This window comes from Pipistrellus kuhlii, unplaced genomic scaffold (genome assembly GCF_014108245.1).
Source record: "Pipistrellus kuhlii isolate mPipKuh1 unplaced genomic scaffold, mPipKuh1.p scaffold_m20_p_15, whole genome shotgun sequence".
NCBI lineage: Eukaryota > Metazoa > Chordata > Mammalia > Chiroptera > Vespertilionidae > Pipistrellus > Pipistrellus kuhlii.
This window is the reverse complement of record NW_023425460.1, coordinates 228,682-247,384: the sequence shown is the minus strand read 5'-3', so window position 1 is coordinate 247,384 and position 18,703 is coordinate 228,682. Positions and strand designations below refer to the sequence as shown.

Sequence of the window (18,703 nt, the reverse complement as noted above, 5' to 3'; positions counted from 1 at the left end):
CTGGCTCCTGGAGAGCTCAGAAGGTGGAAAGAGCACTCCGTCTCCCCTACCCCTGCCCTGGGCCTTCCCCTCAGCCCCCCAGCTTGAATGGTGCCCCCAAGGAGGCCGAGCTCCCGCCCCCACCCTCCACCCCCCACCCCAACACACACGCCCCGGCTCCAAGGAAATGGCGGAGGACGCGCTCCGTGCCAGGAGCCTGGAGGCGGGGCACCCGCTGGTCCCCGCGTCCGTTCCGGCGCCTCTCTGCCGCCTCCCGCACCCCGCATCCCGGCCAGCTTCCCTGCCCTGTGTGTGTGTTTGGGGCGGGGGGAGGCCTAGGTGATGGAACCCTGAGCTGGGGCACAGGCTGTGCGTGCAGAGGGCGAGGGCTGGGCTGCGGGTGGCAGACCCGCATCCCGCACCTCGCGCCCCGCGCCCCGCGCCCCGCACCTCGCTCCTGCCCAGCCCAGCCCAGCCCAGCCCAGCCCAGCCCACCCCTGCACCGGCGCCCGGTGCCGGACCCTACTGGCTCCTGCCGGGTTCGCACTAGGCGTGCCCAGCCGGTCCCAGGCCTCCCCGCCCCGCAGGCCCCGCCCCGCAGCCCCGCCCCGCGGCACCTCCCTCGCACCCGCGCCGCTCACCGGAGTCCGCGGCCGGAGCCCGCGCAGCACGCAGGTCGCCCCGAGTCCTCCCGACGCTCCCGGCGGGATGGGACGGCCCGGCTGAGCGCCCCCACTTGTCCCCGACACTTGTCCCCGACACCCCCCGGCCGAGCCACCACCCTCCTGCCGGGCCCCAGCGCGCACGGCGATGGCGAAGGCGACCGCCGGCTCCGCGGGGCTGCCATGGCTGCTGCTGCTGCCGCTGCTCGGCGAGGGTGAGTCCGCGGCCGGGGCCGGGGACTAGGGCCCCGGGGGGGAGGGGGCGCGGGAGCCGGGGGTCGGGGGCCCGGGGGCCGGTGCCGGGAGGGGGGGAGGCAGGGGCCGGTGCAGGTGCTGGGGGGCCGGTGCCCAGGAGGCGAGTGCCCGGGGGCCGGGGCCGGGGGGCCGGTGCCCGGGGGTCCGGTGCCCGGGGGGTCGGTGCCCGGGGCGAAGTTGGCACCGCGCGGAGCCGCGGGTGGACGCACTCGGAACGCCTTTCTGCGAGCGGCGGGCATTTGCGGGCCGGAGGGACCGGCGGGGAGCGGCGTGGCGCAGTGGGCAGGGTCCCTCCGCCGGAGCTGGGCGGGTCTGGGGGAGCGGGACGCGGGCCAAGCCGGGCGGCTGGGGCTGGTGCCGGGGCCCGAGCCTGGTGATGCTCTGAGCGAAGCGGCGGAGCTGGTTGGGACTCCGGCGCAGGTGGGGGGGGGGGGGGGAGGGTAGGAGGGGGGCCCAGAAGCCGGCCACCTGCGCGCGGAGTTCGGTTCCTGCAGCAGATCGCGTCCCGGTGCGCACCCCGCGCTCCACAGGCACAGCCCGCCGCCGGCTCCCCTGGCGCCCCGGGGCGCGGAGAACGGCCGCTCTTTACAGGAGGTTGCTCTTCCCTCCTGCGTTTTCGCCTCCCGAGTCTCTAAAAGCCTAAAAGCCCGGCGTTTGTTGGCAGGCTGCCCTGGATGGCCGGCTCAGACCGCCCGGCGCGGGGGCAGAGGCCTGCGGTGGTCAGGGCACCTGCGGGTGCGGCCGGTGGGTCCACATGGCGGCTCTGGCCGGCCTTTTCCAAGAGCTTTTGGTCATCGTAGAGTGGGCGGAAGGCTGGCCTCTGCCCACACCCCACACCCAGCAGGACAGACCCTAAGGCTGTAGACTCTTACCCTGCATGTACTTCCCCTCAGCAGTGCCTGACTGATGGCACCCCTGTCTTCACCCCGTTTCCCTCTGAGAGGGAAGGCACTCCGGCCACCTTCCTGGCTACTTACACAGAGCAGGCGCGCGCTCTCTCTCTCTCTCTCTCTCTCTCTCTCTCTCTCTCCCTCTCTCCCTCTCTCCCTCTCTCCCTCTCTCCCTCTCTCCCTCTCTCCCTCTCTCCCTCTCTCTCCCCCTCTCGTCTTTGGGGACAGAAGAGGGAGTGGCCCCATAATGCTAGTCCCCGGTCCGCACAAACTCTGGGTTCGCAGGCTTGCTCCAGGCTGAGTCTGTGTGACTGGGTCCCAGTCTCAGGAGCAGATAGGAAGCCAGAATGGTCCCCGGAGTGAGACTCCCTCTCCTTGCCCTGGGAAAGAGTGGGGCAGATCCGTTTTCAGGATAGGCCCCCGGGTCCTGGGTCCCAGGTCCCGGGTCCCAGGTCCCAGGTCCCAGAGAAAGACTGGCAGAGGCTGTGAACACAGGCAGGGCAGGTGAAGGGAAGACCTCCCCTCGCTCTTAGGCTGCAGCTTTGTAATTGTGGGCTGTGGTCTGAGGCAGTGCGCAGGGCAGCCTCCTGGCCAGCAAAGGGTTGCCTGCCACAGGCTTCCCCAGTGCCCTTCCCCTGCCTTCTGCTTAACCAGCGGGCCCTGGGAGGCTGCGGGTGGCTGGACTGGGGTCCGGGCTGTGAGGGCTGGCCGGTGGCACTTGGCAGGAACAGGTGGCTTGTCCACAGCCCTGGGCCGTGGAGTTGGATGGCCCAAGACAGGCTCTCTAATCCGGGGAAAGTGAGCCGACCACCTTCCCTTGGGATGCCCAAGAAACAGCCCCTGGTGGCACTAAGAGTGGCGAAGTGGCCCACAGCACCCTGGAGGAGACACCTGGGGCCTCTGGAGAGGGTGGAGGGTGCCCCTTGGGGCGGCAGAGCCTGACTCTCAGCGAGCTGCTCCCGCTGCCACGCCTGTGCCTGCGCCGCAAGAACCCACCCAGGCTGGAGCCGCTGGGCCTGGCGCGCCCTCTTGTGGGCGCGGGGCGCAGTGGCCTGGCCGGCTGCCTGGAGGATGAGCTGAGTAGAGGATGAAGGCCAGCCCCTGCTGGTCAGACACTCCCAGAGACTGACTGGAAGCCCCCTCTGTGCTGGGGGACCGGCAGGAGGGGGCTCGGAGGCGATCAGATAAAGAGGCAGTGGCCAAGATCAGAGCTCAGGGAAAGGAGCAGCGCTGCCTCCGGCTGGCAGGCGTGGGCTGGAGGGCCCAGAGCAAGGTCATGGAACACAGGACAACCCCCGGACTCACCACCCCCACCCCCACCCCCGCCTCCTGCCTCCATGCCGCATGCGCACACTTCCGTCATCTGTAACCACACACACCTTCACAAAAAGGTGCCGACCCACACACACAGCAGGCAGACCCCCCACTCACACCCTTGCATCCACGCTCACACTCACACTCAGTCACCACAAGATACACCCTGCCCCTCCTCAAGGCTGTGTGTGTGACCCCTGTGGACACACACTCCCACAGCGTGGCCTGGCCTTTCACACTGCACCCTCACCCAGGGGACCCAGACCCTCTCCCTGCCACGCGCACACTGGGGTTCTGCGTGTGCACACAGGGACGCACCCTTCACCCCCACACCCATCCGCCCCCCGTGTCCTGGAGCCAGAGCTAAGGAACCTCCACCCAAAGCTGTCCTCTGAAGAGTTTCTGGCCGTTTGCTGCTCAGCGCAGGTGCAGCCGCCCTGTTATGTAGCCGAGGAATCGGAATCCCGGCTTCTGGGGCTCCGCGTCGGTCCCAGGCTGACCCATACCCAGCACCATCTCCCTGACCCTCAGCTCCTCCTGGGACTTGCGTCTCTCGTCTTCCCGCCTGGCTTCTTGGGTCCCGTTACCTCTTGCTACAAGGAAGGACCTACCCCCTCTGCCTGGGGACCCCCAGACCTTTGACTCCCAGGCACCAAAGAAGGGGAGACTTTCCATGACTCGGCAGGCCGCTCTCCAGGCCGCTGGGCCAACCCCTCTGCAGTGGGGCCTGGGCAGGCGCTCCTGCCGGACCAGCAGGGACCAGAGCAGCCCTGGGCCAGAAAGGCTGCTCCATCCGGTCTTCCTGTCTCTGTCGGCCCCGCCCCTCTCAGTGGCTGGGGACTCGTGGAAAACGGCTCCTGCTCTGCCAGGCTCACCTGTCCTCCTCCTCCTCCACCTGCTAAGCCCCCCCCCCCCCCCCCGGTCTCTCGGAGCTGCCTGTGCCCACACTGGCTGCCCTAGGCCCCTGCCAGGCCAGCCTACCCAAGGACAAGGGGTGGAGCCAGCGGGTGGGCTCCTGAGGGTGGGGCCGGAGCACAGGGCACAAACAGGGACTTGTAGTGAGTGAGCCAGTTGCTAAATTGCCTTTCTCCTGCAGAATCGCTCCAAGGCGATGGCTGAGGAAGTCGCTGTTTTTCTGGTGATGTGGAGAAAATGGGATGCATCACCTAATGGGGAGCTAATGGCCTTTTAGCCAGGGAAGGAGAGAACTAATTAAAAATTGTGGTATCTGTTAAAACCCAGCCTGAGGTGCCAGGGTGAAGGGAGGGCCCTGGCGCTGCCCTCCCCTGAGGCCCTCCCCCTCTGCAGCTGAGAGGACCCTGGTCTGCCGGCCTTGACCTGAGTGAGGCCGGTGCCACAGCAGCCACACCTCAGGGGCTCACCGCTGTGGGTCTGTGCCAGGGACTGCTTCTCTGCTAGCTCACTGTGCCCTCCCCAGACCCTGAGCGAGGTACCTTGTTCCCATTGCACAGGTGAGGAAACTGAGGCGCCCAGAGCCTGTGACCTTGAGCCCAAGGAGAGGACTTACTGACTCCCCAGCCCCGGCCCTCTGTCTCTCAGCAAGCCCCCTGTCCGGGCCAGCAGTGGTGGGGACCAGGGCAGGGCCGAGGGGTGTTCTGGGAGGGAAGGTGGCCCTGCGCCTGCTCCCCACAGTGACCCACCTGCCTGGCCTCCAGGGGCACTGGCCCAGCGGGGGAGGGAGGGCAGCCCTGTGCCAAGTTGTCTGAAGCGGCCCCTCTGGGTCCTGGCTGGCTGGGCTGCTGCCGTGGCTGAGGCCTGGGAGTCCTGGGGCCCGGGGACCGCCACCAGCTGTGGCTCTGTGATCGCGGCCCCAGGGGAAGGCAGAATGTGTTCTGGTGCGGCAGGAAGAGGTCTCTGTGCTGGTGGCACCAGCCTGGAGCGTGTCCCCTGCACACACCCTCTGCCCAGGGACCCCGTGCGGAAGCTGCCGTGCTGAGGAGAGGGGGTGGAGGTCAGGGGACACTTCCCAGGGCTGGGGGCTGGGACACACAGCGGGGGACACAGAGCTGTTGCTACCTTCAGGGAGAGGGCAATAAAGTGTGTGTGTGTGTGTGTGTGTGTGTGTGTGTGTTAAGATAGAGGTGAGGCAGGAGGGTGTGTGTGTGTGTGTTCAGATAGAGGTGAGGCAGGAGGGTGTGTGTGTGTGTGTGTGCGTGCGCGCAGGTAGAGAGAGGCAAGAGGTTGGCTGAGGGTGCGGGGAGAGGGCAGTTGCACTCAGAGTGGTCAGGCCCATCCTGTCCCTCTGCGGGCCTGGGGAGGGCCCTCTGGGGGCACTTCCAGGGCTCCCCAGCCCACCTGCCTCTCCCCTCCCTGCCCAAGTGGCAGAGAGGCAACAGGGGCCCGTGCTGGGGGTCTTGGGGAGGCTGTGACCTGAGGACCTGCCCCTCCCGGACACTGGGGAACCCCTGTGGACTGAGCCCCCTCCTGCCCTCTCTCCTCACCTGGTTCTCCCACCTCCCGCTGTCCCTGAGCTCTGGGGCCACAAGGCCTTGGCTTTCACAGAGCTCCGGCCTCACAGCTGTGCCTCAGAGGAGCCTCTGGGACCCTCTCTGCCCCGGCTGGAGGCGGTGAAGCCACGGACCTCGAGCATCCTCCGTGAGGACCTGGGAAGGCAGAGGGGCCCGAGGCAGCAGCAACAGCAAGGTGCCTGCTCCCTTAGCCCCTGCCCGCGGGAGCCGATGCCCCTAGGAAATGTGGCTGAGGAGATGATGCCAGTGGGACGTTGAGGGGAGCAGTTAGGGCACACCTGGGCCCTAAGGGAAGCAGGTGGCCGGGCTTGAGCAAACACCTCTGTTTGCTTTTGCCCTGTCGGTGGCTCCACCAAGCACAGCAGACAGGGCCCCCACAGCCAGGTGCCCTGACCGGGATGGGGGGGAAGAGAGGGGGGAGAACGAGGGGGGGCGATGCCTGCTCTCCCTGACATCAGGCGTTTGCTCACACCTGCTCAGGGGATGAGCCTGTGTCCCTGCAGGCCCCTGTCCTGGGGGTCCAGCAGCTGCACCCATCGCCATCGTGGGCCCTGGCCCCTTTGTGCACGGGTCAGACATCTGGTTCTGCAGGGCCAGGGCTCCAGGGGGACCCGTGGCCCCGGAGGAGGAGGCAGCGGGCGAAGCTCCCCGCCCTGCCCAGAGCAGTCTGACCAGCTCTGCCTGGAGAAGGGCTCGCTGAACACACGTGGCCCTGGCGTGGCTTTGTCATCCAGACTGGCCCCAGGCCGCCCTCCCACACCTACCTGTGTGCCTGCCAGGAAGCTCTCATGGCTCTCTCTTCCAGAAAGGGGAAAGAAAGTTACCGTATTATTCGGACCATAAGACGCTCCGGACCATAAGATGCACCAGTTTTTAGAGAAGGGAAATGAAGAAAAAAAGATTCTGAAACAAATAGTGTCCTAAAATATTTTATGTGCATTAAAACCCAACATCACAGTCATAAACACATGTAATCAACCCTGTAAAGCACATGTGTCAAACACAAGGCCCGCGGGCCAAATCCGTCCCGCCAGGCCTTGCAATGTGGCCCGCACCGCGCTGTCATCACTGCACTCCGCTGCGTTTCCATCACAATGACAGTTTATGACTGTTCAGTAAACCATTCGGCCCGCGATTTAGGCTGGATTTTAGATTTTGGCCCCTTCTCTGATTGAGCTCGACACCCTACTGTAAAGTAAACAGCAGCATTTAGAACCATTTTAGAGCCGGGCAAGCGCACAGAGACCACACAGAGCCGGGCAAGTAAAAAAACTTTTTTTTTAAGTATATGTGTAGGCTATATTTGGACCATAAGACGCAGGGACTTTTTCCCCCCACTTCTGGGCGAAAAAAAGTGCATCTTATGGTCCGAAAAATACGGTAATTTCCTCACACTTAACTAATAGCCCAAAAATGCTGGGGAAGGTGTGTGCTCTGTATGCCGGGATCTGGGGGTGGGGGTGGGGGTGGGGTGGGGACTGATCTGGGGACTGATCTGGGGGTACACACAGTGATGGGGCCTCAGAGCAGAAGGAGAGAGTTTATGAGTTTCTTCTCAACGTTTTTTGGCCAGTGACACAGGCAAAGGCGAGAGCCGGGCTGGTCCCAGGCGCCAGCTTCTCTGCGGCTCCCCATCCTGCCTCCAGCACGGGCTGCGCATCCCGTGCCCTCCTTTCGGACGGGGGTGGGAGGGTCCAGAGCAGGGCTCTGGGTGCGGTGCCTGCCTGGAGGGGTAGAGCCTGTCGGGGGGCGGCCTGCAGAGGGCCCGTGCTGGACCACAGACATGGTCCACAGAGCCTTGAGAAGCCTTGACCAGGATCCACTGGGACTTCCTTGGCTTCCCTAGCCTCCCCCCGCCACTTGTGTCTGTCAGGGCAGGCGGAACTGTGATTGGTAACAGACACCTCCAACGCCGCCCCCTCCCGCCCCACTGTCTCACTGACTCAACAGTCTGTGTCTCCCGCTCCTGACACTCATCAGCCATCCACACCCGGGGCCACATGATGAGGGGCAAGGAGCCCTGAGCAGCCAGGCCTCGTGGGCCCACGGCAAGCTGCCTGCATCCACGGCTGGAGTCCTGCCTCCCTCCAGCACCGTGGGACCTGTGCCCTGCACATCTGCTGCTCCAGGCCCCCCTCCTGGGCCACACAGCAGGCAGGGCAAGGTGGCGTGGAAAATAATTCACAGTTCTTTGGAGAAGAGAGTCACATAGTAACGTTCTGGAAGGAGCCAGGCAGCGGCGTTGGGCACAGTGCGGCACAGGCATCGCCTATCGTGCTTCCAGAAGGAAACCCGCACCCACAGGCAGCTCTGCCCCTTCCCCAGCCCAGCCCCGCAGCCGCCCTCTGCGTTCTGGCTCCACGGGGATGTCCGTTCTGGACGTTTCTCATCAGTGGCCCTTCACTGGCCTGGATGTTCCTGAGGGACCCACGGTGCCGCTCACACTGGCATCGCATCACTGCCGAGGGCCGTGCTCCGTGGCACGTGTAGCCACGTCTGTTTGCCCTTCCACCGGTCGTGGACATTGGGTTGTGTCCCCCTTGGCCGTGGTGGATAGTGATGCGTGGACAGTCGTCTGTCCGATTCCCTGCTTCCAGGTCTCTTAAGGGTAAACCTGGGAGCGGAACTGCTGGTTCACAGCGTGGTTCTGCGTTCTGTTTTTTGAGGAACCGCCAAGCTCTTTCCCACAACAGTCGACCCATTTCACATTCCCACCAACTGTGTGAGGATTCCCGTCCCACCACGTCCTCGCCAGCGCTTACTATCTCTGCGTTTGTTTGTTTTAATGATAATCATCCTAGTGCGAACAAAGTGGCATCTCATGGTTTTGATTCGCATCTTCCTAATGATTAGTCATGTTGAGCATCTTTTCACTCGCTTCTTGGCCATTTATGTCTTCTTTGGAGAGATATATATTCAGGTGCCACTAATTTAATGGGTGATTTGTCCTTTTTGTTTTGGGGTTTACTTTGCTTTATCAAATCTCCAGGTATTTCTGAGAAGTGGTTTCGTCTTGTGGCGTTCCTGTCACCCAGTGTCTGAGGCCCAGGTCCCTTTTGGGGAGGATACGAGTGTCTCCGATGTCCTCCTGGGGGGCTGAGTCCCCATGACCCCACTGGGGCCCTGAGGACATTCTCAGAAGCCCTGGACCTAAGCCACATGGAGGTCAGACATCCCAGGAGCAATGTGTACAGCTTGTGCTGGACCCTGATGCCTGGAGACTGGCCTGGAGGACAGGGAGGAGGCAGGGGCGGGGGGGGGAGGGGGGGCAGTGTCCCGCCTGGCCTGGCTAACCCAGGTCCAGGGCCACCTTGTCTGACTGAACCTCAATCCAGACTCTCCAATAACCAGGCAGATGCGTTGCTGCCATGTGAAAGCAGCTGCCAGTCTGTTGGGGAGTTTGGGGGGACAGTGGTGCTTTAGGGAAGCAGTGCCCCCACCTTGCACAATGCAGGAGCCCAGTATGGAGGCCTGGACCGAGGAGGAGCAGGAAGCCTGCACAGCCGGGCAGGCCCATCCCACAGCCGGGAGGGAGAAAGGAGAACTGGCTCTCCCAGCAGGTGCCCGGCGCCCGGGCTGCCCGGGTAGCGCTTCCAGGGAGCAGCTCACAGCCGGAACTGACCGGAGAGGCCCGGTGCCCGTCAGGGCACAAGCCCAAGTGGGAAGGAGCATGGGGCGTTCCGCCCTTTTCTTTCTGCTTCCTCCTGTCACCTCCTTCAGATCTAGGCTCCTGGCTTCTTGCCCTGTCAAGATGGCCTAGGAGCACATGTGTGGCTCTGAGCCTATTCCAGCCCCACATCCCTCATCACACAGGGGCCACCTACGCCGGAGCCCACCCCCAAGTTCCATCCTGCCCCCATCCTGCCGGTCAGGAAGCTCAGCGTCAGGTGAAAGCCTCCCATTTCTCAGACGGGAAGACTGAGGCCCAGACGGAGGTGTGAGCTGTCACATGTGGGGGAGGCATCGTCTGAGGATTTGTTTGCCATAAACTACACAGTCCCCCCAGCTCTGGGGCTGGCTTTCTTTCTCTCCTCACCTCTTCTTCCCCCGTCCCCTGTTAATTCTCATCTGAGGTATTTTTCTTTTTTCTTTTTGTCCAGAGAGAGTGGAAGGAAGGGAGGGTGGGGAGAGAGAGAGAGAAACATTGGTGTTAGACACACATCGATGGGTTGCCTCCTGCACGTGCCTCAACCAGGGCCGGGGATCATACCTGCAGCCCAGGTCCATGCCCTTCCTTGACTGGGAATCAAACCCGAGACTCCGACGCTCTGACCACAGAGAACACCAGCCAGCGTAGAGGCTCCTGATTCGCTCCTGAAGTTGAGGTCTGGTGCCCCAAGAGGCTGGATGACAGAGTCCAGATGAGGTGGCCTGTGCCCAGCGCTGGTCTGCTGGGCGTGCACTGGGGCCTGAGGACTGGCTGACCTCCCTGGTCCCAGGTCCACACTCTGCCAGCACCCGCCTCTCTCAGAGGCTTCCCCAGCTCTGGGCTCTCCTCCAGCAAAGCAGACCCTCAGGCCTTCTTTGGGGACCCCCCACATCCTCAGGAGAGCCCAGCTTCTGCTCCAGAGACTGTGGTGGCTGCCCCTGGGCTCCGGCCTGCAGCCCTCCTGGCCGCACGCCCGGTGCTCCTCCTCCCACAGGAGTGCAGAAGGGCGAGGACAGAGGCCCAGAGCCGCAGGAGGGGCTGGAGGCGGGAGGCGCCTGCGGGAGCACATCACCTCCCAGCCTGCCCTCCTTCTGTGCTGCGGGCTGATGGCAGGAGACTGCTTCCTTTGAGGGGGCGGCTCTCAGACATGACAAGGAAGCACGTTCAGACTGCAGCGTGGCCTTCCGCTCCCCCGTGAGCTGCAGTGGTCCCAGCGAGGCCCAGCTCTGCCTAACAGGCTGGTGAGGGCTCATGGAGACACCGTGGCCCCAGTCACCCCCTGTGGGCAGGTGCTGCTCTCCCAGGGACTGCCCTGACCAAACACCCCCCACTCCCACAAGAAGGTACGAGCATGAGTCACCATCCATAGGCAGAAGCAGGTCCACTGGATCCACCTTCTCAGTGGGTGCTACTAGGACTGGATAGGGCCGGAGGACGGAACCCCTCATGGCTCACTTCCGTGCCCCACGGATGGGCGTGGCAGGTGTGTAGCATCAGTGCCCCTGGCAGGTGCCCCCTGCGCACACAGCAGCCATCACTGTGTGTGTCCCTGTTGCGGGGGCACAGCCTGGGCAAACTCCTGCGCAGTCACCCCTTCCTGGGCCTTCGCCCTATGGCACAGGAATGTTAAAGAGCAAACTATGCGGGAAACGTTTAGGGGCACCTGCCTTTTAGGAAGGGCTGAGGGAGATCATGGATGACTATTGATGATGCCATTTCCTGCCTGGTCTGCGGGCCAGTGGCCAGGTTCCCAGGTCACAGTGCCCTGGCTTCTGTACGGATGTGTGCGTGTCTGTCCCTGAGCCCGGAGCCCCGTGGCTTTGCACACTGGCCTGTGGGACTCTGTGCTTGGCCCGGGCTCCCGGTCTGTGTGGCCCTCTTGTACAAGGACTGAGCCTCTCTCTGCTTTGGTTTCCCTCTGGAAGACAAGGGTCATGTGGCCCCTCCCTCTGGCAGCTGTGTTGATTGAGTGGACAGTACATGTGAGGCCCTCTCGGCAGGAATGCTCTGTAGGAGCCTCACTGGTTAATAGTGAACACCGGTGAGGAGGGTGCGGGGACGGGGCATGGGCAGGCCGGGGCTGCTGTGCCCAGCCTGCTGGGGCTGTGGGGCACCAGCGCCCTAGAGCCGAAGGGGCCTGGTGACTGCACACGGTCATCACAGGCCACTTGAGTGGCCAGTTTTTTTCCGGGCAGGCCTCGCCCTGAGCGAGAGATTAATCGTAGCCTAATTGTTCGTTTCCTTTGCACAGAAGCCGGAAGGAACTGCCGGGGAGGCCGGTGATTAGCGCGGCAGCTGGGAAATGGCATTTGGGCAGGCGCGTCCGTCATCTCGGGGCTGCCAGGCCGCTGCAGCTGGCCTGGGGGGCGGGAGTGGGTGGCAGCTGCAGGTGCACATGGGGTGCAGCCTGGGTCCCGGTCCCGGGAAGGGGAAGGCAGGGCCTGCGGGCAGAGGATGAGTCTGGGCAGTTGGTTCCTGTGCTGCAAGGTCTCCATCGCCAAACCTTAGCCAAGCCCGGCCCCTCCGGATGGGCAGAGGGTACATGGATGACATGGGAGTCCCGGGAAGCCAGCTGTTTGCAGTTCCGCCAGGAGTGTGAGCGGCGGAGGCCAGGCTTGCTGCCCGTGTTGGATGGATAGAGTGCCGTCCCTAAGCTGCACGGAAAGCTCGGCGAGGTGTGCGGGGAAGGGCCTCCGTAAGTATGGAAGGGCCCCTGTGCGCGCAGGGACCACGAGGCCTTGAGGCAAGGGCTGGCCGCAGGTCTCTCCTCCTCCACCAGCTGCTCCTCTGGATTTCAGCCACTCTGCCCAGCCAGGGCCCCAGAGGACAGGGTCTGGGAAGCCACAGCACTCCGCATTGGGCCCCTGCCCTCCCGCACCTTGGACCACACCACGGGGTCCAGCTGGAGGATGACGGTGGGAAGGGCCCAGAGCGCTGTGCTGCAAGCCGCCAACCAGGCAGGCGGGCAGGAGCCCCGGGCTCCGTGCTGGCCGCAGGGCAGGGAGAGCCCGGCACCCAGGGTGTGCCACGGTGGCTGCTGCTCCTTCCCATGTGCTGGGCCCATCGGGCTTGCCTTTGCTGTGTGCTCAGCCCAACCCCGGAAGGCCCCTCTCAGCCTTGTGGCCACGGTGGCACCGGCAGCCCACTGGAGGCTGCTGGCAGCATTTGGGGCGGAAGGAGTGTAAGGCTGGGAGTGAGATGGCATTAGTTTAACTAGGGTGCCCGATGGGCACCAGGGAAGTAGCTGCTCCAGGCGTTTATTTAGTGCCCAGAGTATGCACCACTCTCTGTGGGGCATATTCCTACAGAGGCCAGAGGTGTGTTGTTTTCTCAGTGGTTTTGCAAACAGAGGCTTACATTCAGAGCAGCGGGGTTGGGACAAGCTATGAGGTTTCCTCAGGGCGGCACTGGCAGGTGAGCAGGTACAGCTGAGCTAAGCCAGGGGCCATGGGCAGAGGCCGCTAGCTCTCAGAGTGAGGTGCTGGGCCACCAAGTTTCTAGAGCCTGCCCACGCCTTCCCTTCACACCCGCACTGTGCCAGGCATCAGGCACGGTTCTGGGTGCACGACCCTGAAGGTCGTTACAGCCCAGCTTTTCTCCCACAACTTCTATGGGCCAAACCTGGAAACGCTGCTTTCATTTGGAAACCTCAGGATGGCTGGCAAAGTGAGAGCGGTGGTGTTGAAGCAGTCATGGGGAGGGTTGAAGGTGGTGGTGGTGGTGGTGCTGATGAAGCAGTCATGGGGGAGGGTTGGTGCTGGTGGTGATGAAGTAGTCATGGAGAGAGTTGAAGGTGATGGTGGTGGTGGGGGTGGTGATGAAGTAGTGATGAGGTGTGAAAAAGATGATGGGTGTGAAGTGATGGTGATGTTGGCTATGATGAGGGTGGGTTATGGTAGTGGTGGTGGTGTTGGATGGAGGTGATGGGAGTTGGGGAATGGTGGTGATGATGGTGGAGGCGGTGAAGCCATGATGAAGTATGAAAGTGATCATGGGTGTGAAGTGATGGTGATGGTGGTGGTGATGGTGGCTATGGTGAGGGTGGGGTTATAGTGGTGATGATGTGGGTGGTGGGATGGGAGTTGGGGGATGGTGGAGGTGTGAAGTGATGATGGAGTGTGAAAGTGATCATGGGGGTGAAGTTGATGATGGGTAAGAAGTAAAAGCGATTGTTATGGTGAGGGGCATTATCGTAGTGGTGATGATGTAGGTGGTGGTGCTGGGAGCTGGGGAAGGTGGGATGATGGTGGAGATGGTCAAGCAATAATGGAGTATGAAAGTGATGATGGGTGTGAAGTGATGGTGATGGTTATGGTGAGGGGCATTATGGTAGTGGTGATGGTGTGGGTGGTGGTGGTGGGAGCTGGGGAATGGTGGTGACGATGGTGGAGGTGGTGAAGTGATGATGGAGTGTGAAAGTGATCATGCGGGTGAAGTTGATGATGGGTAAGAAGTAAAAGCGATTGTTATGGTGAGGGGCATTATGGTAGTGGTGATGATGTAGGTGGTGGTGCTGGGAGCTAGGGAATGGTGGGATGATGGTGGAGATGGTGAAGTGATGATGGAGTATGAAAGTGATGATGGGTGTGAAGTGATGGTGATGGTGGCTATGATGAGGGTGGGGTTGTGGTAGTGGTGATGGTGTGGGTGGTGGTGGTGGGAGCTGGGGAATGGTGGTGACGATGGTGGAGGTGGTGAAGTGATGATGGAGTGTGAAAGTGATCATGGGGGTGAGGTTGATAATGGGTGTGAAGTGATGGTGATGGTGGCTGTGATGAGGGTGGGGTTACGGTAGTGGTGATGGTGTGGGTGGTGGTGGTGGGAGCTGGGGAATGGTGGTGATGATGTGGAGGCCTTGTGGCCGCACATGGGGAGGCCTGAGGGGACATCAGCGCTGCCTGCTCAGTGCCACAGCGGGGCTGCCTGCGGCCGTGTTCTGTGCTCACAGGCCCGGCTGCTGAGGGAGCAGCCCTTTATCCGCCTTTCGCCCTGAGCAGAGGCCTGCCTTGCTGCTCTCATCCCCACCACAGGGTCTGGCCTGGTCCTTGAGCTCTCATCTCAGCTTGCTCACCCTGAATTGGGCTGATGAGAGCAGCCCTGGGGTGGTGATGGTGCAATGAAGGGAGCAGGCACTACACTGGGACTGGGGCCTGGTATGGGGGAGCGGCAGCCTCTGCTCCCACTAGCTGGGGGAATTGCTCTGAGAGGTGAGGGAGCAAAGGCCAGTATGGCCAGGGGCTTGGGGGAAGGCCTGAGCTGGACCCGGGCTCATCCAGGAGAGCGGGTGGGGAGGACCATGGACACAGGCTCACAGGAGAGAGGACGGGGAGGACCAGGCACCCGGGCGCCGTGAGCAGGGCTGGGCAGACCGAGCGCCAGGCCCAGAGCCGGGGTCTAACTGCGGGAGCGGCAGGCCGTGGCTGCGGGCATTGGGCCGGACACAGAGGCCCAGCGAAGGGGTCAGAACGGCACCTGGAAAAGGTGTGTGTGCTGGCTGCCCTGGGCAGGCGGGAGGCCAGAGGCCACTGAACCCTGGGGACAGGGAAGGCAGCAAGAAGCTGGAGAGTTCATGGGAACCTGGCAGGGTGCAAGGAGTGGTCACCCAAGGTCCAGGGGTTGGCACCTTGGCGCACACAGGGAGGAGGCCTGGCCACACCGGCAGAGGGAAGTTACATCACCCGGACTGGTCTGCCCTCTGCCTTCTCTGGGGATCGAGTGACTTTGCACCGACTCCCACACCAGGACACTGTGGCTTCAGGCCCTGTGACCTCCGTGGGCCTGTTTCCCATAAAAAAAGGAAAGTTTTATGACTTTACGTTTTATGACTGTGTTGGCTTAAAGACAAATATAATCCATGCCACTGTCTCATATCTTCTTCTTATATCTCTTTCTTCTGATCTTAAAGTAAATTAAAACTACAATAGCTGTGGGCCCCAGGCACTGCCCTCTGGGCAGCAGTAGCTGCCGTGTCGCTGCCTGTCTGGCATGGAGGGCCCCTGGCACTCTGGCACCGAGGGCTGGCCATGTGCCAGGCCTGTGCGTGTCCTCCCCATGGGATGGCGAGCTCCTGTGCTGGGGCTGTGTTCCTGCGAGTGACCGGCGGTGAGGCCGGAACCTCAGCAGAAAGTAGACTTGCCAGGTACTTACCTGGGCGATGGCAGGCAGCCAGGGCAGCCCTGGGGGGTTGCCAGATGGGGCCAGGAACTTGCCGGTTCTGATGGGCCCTGGTTCTGGCTGAAGATAGAGCTGTGGGCACACTTTAAAACTGAGACGCCCATAGCTGACAACAGAAGCACAGGCAGCAAGAGTAGATAAATTATACTGCATCAATAATATGCCAAGACCGGTTTGGCTCAATGGATAGAGCGTCGGCTTGGGGACTGAAGGGTCCCAGGTTCGATTCCAGTCAAGGGCATGTACCTTGGTTGCCGGCATATCCCCAGTAGGGGGTGTGCAAGAGGCAGCTGATCGATGACTCTCTCTCATCGATGTTTCTAACTCTCTATCTCCCTTCCTCTCTGTACAAAATCAATAAAAATATATTTTAAAAAATAAATAAATAATAGAGTATTATTCAACCTTAAGAAGGAAAGAAATTATGATACATGCTACAACATGGGTGAATCTTGAGAACCTTATGGTAAGTGAAATTAAGCCAGTGACAGAAAGGCAAATATATGATTCTATTCATGAGGCACCTAGAGTCATCAGACTCAGAGACAGAGTCACATGGTGGTTCCCAGGGGCTGGAGGGAGTGGGGGGCGTGGAGTTATTGTTTAGTGGGTACAGAGTTTCAGTTTTACAAGATGAAAGTGTTCTGGAGATGAATGATGGTGATGGTTGCAGAGCATGTGTGCTCACACGTGTACACACATGTTCGTGCACAGGCATGAACTGTACACTTAATGCAACTGAACTTTGCACTTAATTAAGATGATGAGTTTATCCTGGCTGAGTTTCTCAGTGGTTAGAACGTTGGCCCCGCAGACCAAAGGGTCTCAGGTTCGATTCCTGGTCAAGGGCATGTACCTCGGTTGCAGGTTTAATCACCAGTAGGCAACCAATTGATGTGTCTCTACCACATCGATATTTCTTTCTATTTGTCTGTCTCTTCCCCACTCTCTCTTCCTCTCCCTCTTCCCCCGCCCCTGCCCCACACACCTGTCCCTTCCATTCTCTAAAAATCAGTGGGGGAGAAGGACTTTAAAAAAAAAAAAAAAAAGATGGTAAATTTGATGTTATGTGTATTTTACCACAATTAATTGGATTTTTTTAATCAACCCCCTCCAACCCACCACCCCAGGCTCTCACCACTGCACTGGCTGTGTCCAAGTATTAGGCACTTATGCATTCAAGGTCTTTGGTTGATCACCTCCCATCCCCCTCCCCCACCTTCCCTCTGAGATTCTGCACTCTGTTCCAGGCTTCCATGTCTCTGATCCACTCCATTCATCAGTTTATTTTTGTTACTTATTAGATTCCTCATATGAGTGAGATCATGTGATACCTCTCTTTCTCTGACTGGCTTATTTCACTTAGCGTAATACTCTCCAGGTCCCTCCAGGCTGTCTCAAGGGGTAAGACATTCTTTTTACTGCTGCCTAGTATTCCCTGGTATAAATGTACCACAGCTTTTCTGCCCACTCATCTACTGATGGCACTTGGGCTGTTTCCGGATCTTACTTATTGTAAATTGTGCTGCTATAAACATAGGGGTGCATGCATTCTTTCTGATTGATGTTTTGGGTTTCCTAGGATACCCTGATTAATTTTAAAAGCTGATATTCCTTTTAAATACTCCCCAAATTTGTTACTTGCCACAGAGCCTCCCCTTTCTTCCTAAAAGCATAAGACATTATAGTCCCTTGCAAAAGCAGCCTCCAGCCGAGACAAAGCACAGTGATTGGGGGGGGGGGGGTGAAGCAAAGCGAGCCTGCCTGTGCACGAACATGTGTGAGCACACATGTTCTGGTTAACTGACATCACCTGCTGGCTGGGTTCCTCCATCACCACTCAGGTGCTTCCTGAGCTGGGTCAGCGGTTTTGTTCTCAGCCTGCTGGCGGTTGGCTCAGCACCAGCCATTGGCCTCCCCGGGGCAGCCAGTGCACTGGAGGGCGTTATGCCCATAGGAGTCTCGTGAGCAGAAGGGGCATCCACCCACGTGGCTCTGTGTGCCTCACCCTGCTACTGACTGTCCACCCATCAGACCAAGCCAGGGCCTCTTAACCGCGTGTGTTCTCCCCCACCTCCCCGGTGCCGCCCCTTCCACCCCAAATTCTGACTGTTCCTCAAAAATGTGCAGCCACTTCCCACCTGTTCGTGAAACCATTTATTGGTCGGTTTGTTCTTCATCGATTCATCCACTGATTCATTCAGCGGTGACTTGGCCACTGTGGCCGGAAGGTGGGCACCTGGTGGCAGAGTTGGGAGGGGTGAGTGGGGGGGAGTAGTGGACCCCCCGCCCCGATGAGAAGCTGTGTCTTACTCTGCAACCGCGGGCAGAGCATGCTGCGCTGCAGATGGGCAGCCTGACTCAGCTGAGCCTGGCTGCCCGTTGGCAAGTGGCCCTTGGGGTGCGGAGTGGCTGGCGGAGGCTGGGTGAGCCTGTGGTATCTTCAGGTGAGGGAGCGTGGCCGCTTACCTGGGGTGTGGCAGGGGCAGTCTGTGGGCCGGTCCAAAGGGTGGAAGAAGAAAGGGCTCCGGGGGACTCTGTGCTGTTTGGCCTAAATGGGGGGGGGGGGAGGAGAGGAGCCTTGACTGGGGTGGGAGGAGTGGGAGGAGCAGGGGTGGGGGTCTGCTAAGCCAGACAGGACATGGCAGTGGAACGGTTGATGGAGAGGCGCATCTGGCAGTAGGGGTCGAGGTGTCCGGGCTGGTGAACTGGCAGGCGCTGTGGTGTCTGCAATGGTGGCAGTTAGAACTGGGGACTGGTCGCTGTTTGCTAGAGGAGAATCTGGAGAAAGAATAGGGGCTTCCGTCACCAGAGGGGGAGACGAGCATGGGAGGTGAGCACGCTGGTGGTGGTGGTGAAACGGAGAACTCCAGGCGGGAGGTCCCAGGGCACCTGGAGAGGAGAGAGGCAGGGAGAGGCCATTGGGATGAGTGTGGAGTTCGCAGCAGCAACAGAAACCAAAGACATACTAGGAGTCGGCCTCCACAGGACCGGCAACCCGGCCCAGCTGAAGTGCCTTCCAAGAGTGAGGTGGAAGTATTTTTAATTTCCCAAGTACAGTTGACATACATATTATCTGAGTTTCAGGTAGACACGTCCCACCCCATTCTCTTGCTCACTTAGTGCGGACGCCCTGAGCCCTGCCAGGCCTGGTTTTAGCGCTCACCCCTGTAAGTCTGGAGTTGGTAAAAGGCAAGAGACAGGCGAGACACAGGTCCATGTTTGCTGTGAGTGGGATGGAGTGGACGGGAGGGTGGTGGGAGCAGCAGTTTAGCTTGGTGTCCAGTAAGG

At 60.8% G+C, this 18,703-nt stretch overlaps 1 protein-coding gene across 2 annotated transcripts in view; it reads left to right on the top strand.

Moving 5' to 3' along the window:
- The first annotated feature begins 687 nt into the window (after window positions 1-687).
- The window catches only part of RET (ret proto-oncogene), a 53,353-nt gene continuing 35,337 nt past the window's right edge, over window positions 688-18,703 (top strand). The window contains exon 1 of one of the 2 annotated variants that reach the window (XM_036438027.2): window positions 688-856. In XM_036438027.2, coding sequence (XP_036293920.1) covers window positions 790-856 — 67 coding nt within the window. In that variant the 5' untranslated portion in view covers window positions 688-789. The remainder of the gene's footprint in view (window positions 857-18,703) is intronic. The other variant, XM_036438024.2, reaches the window with a different exon arrangement.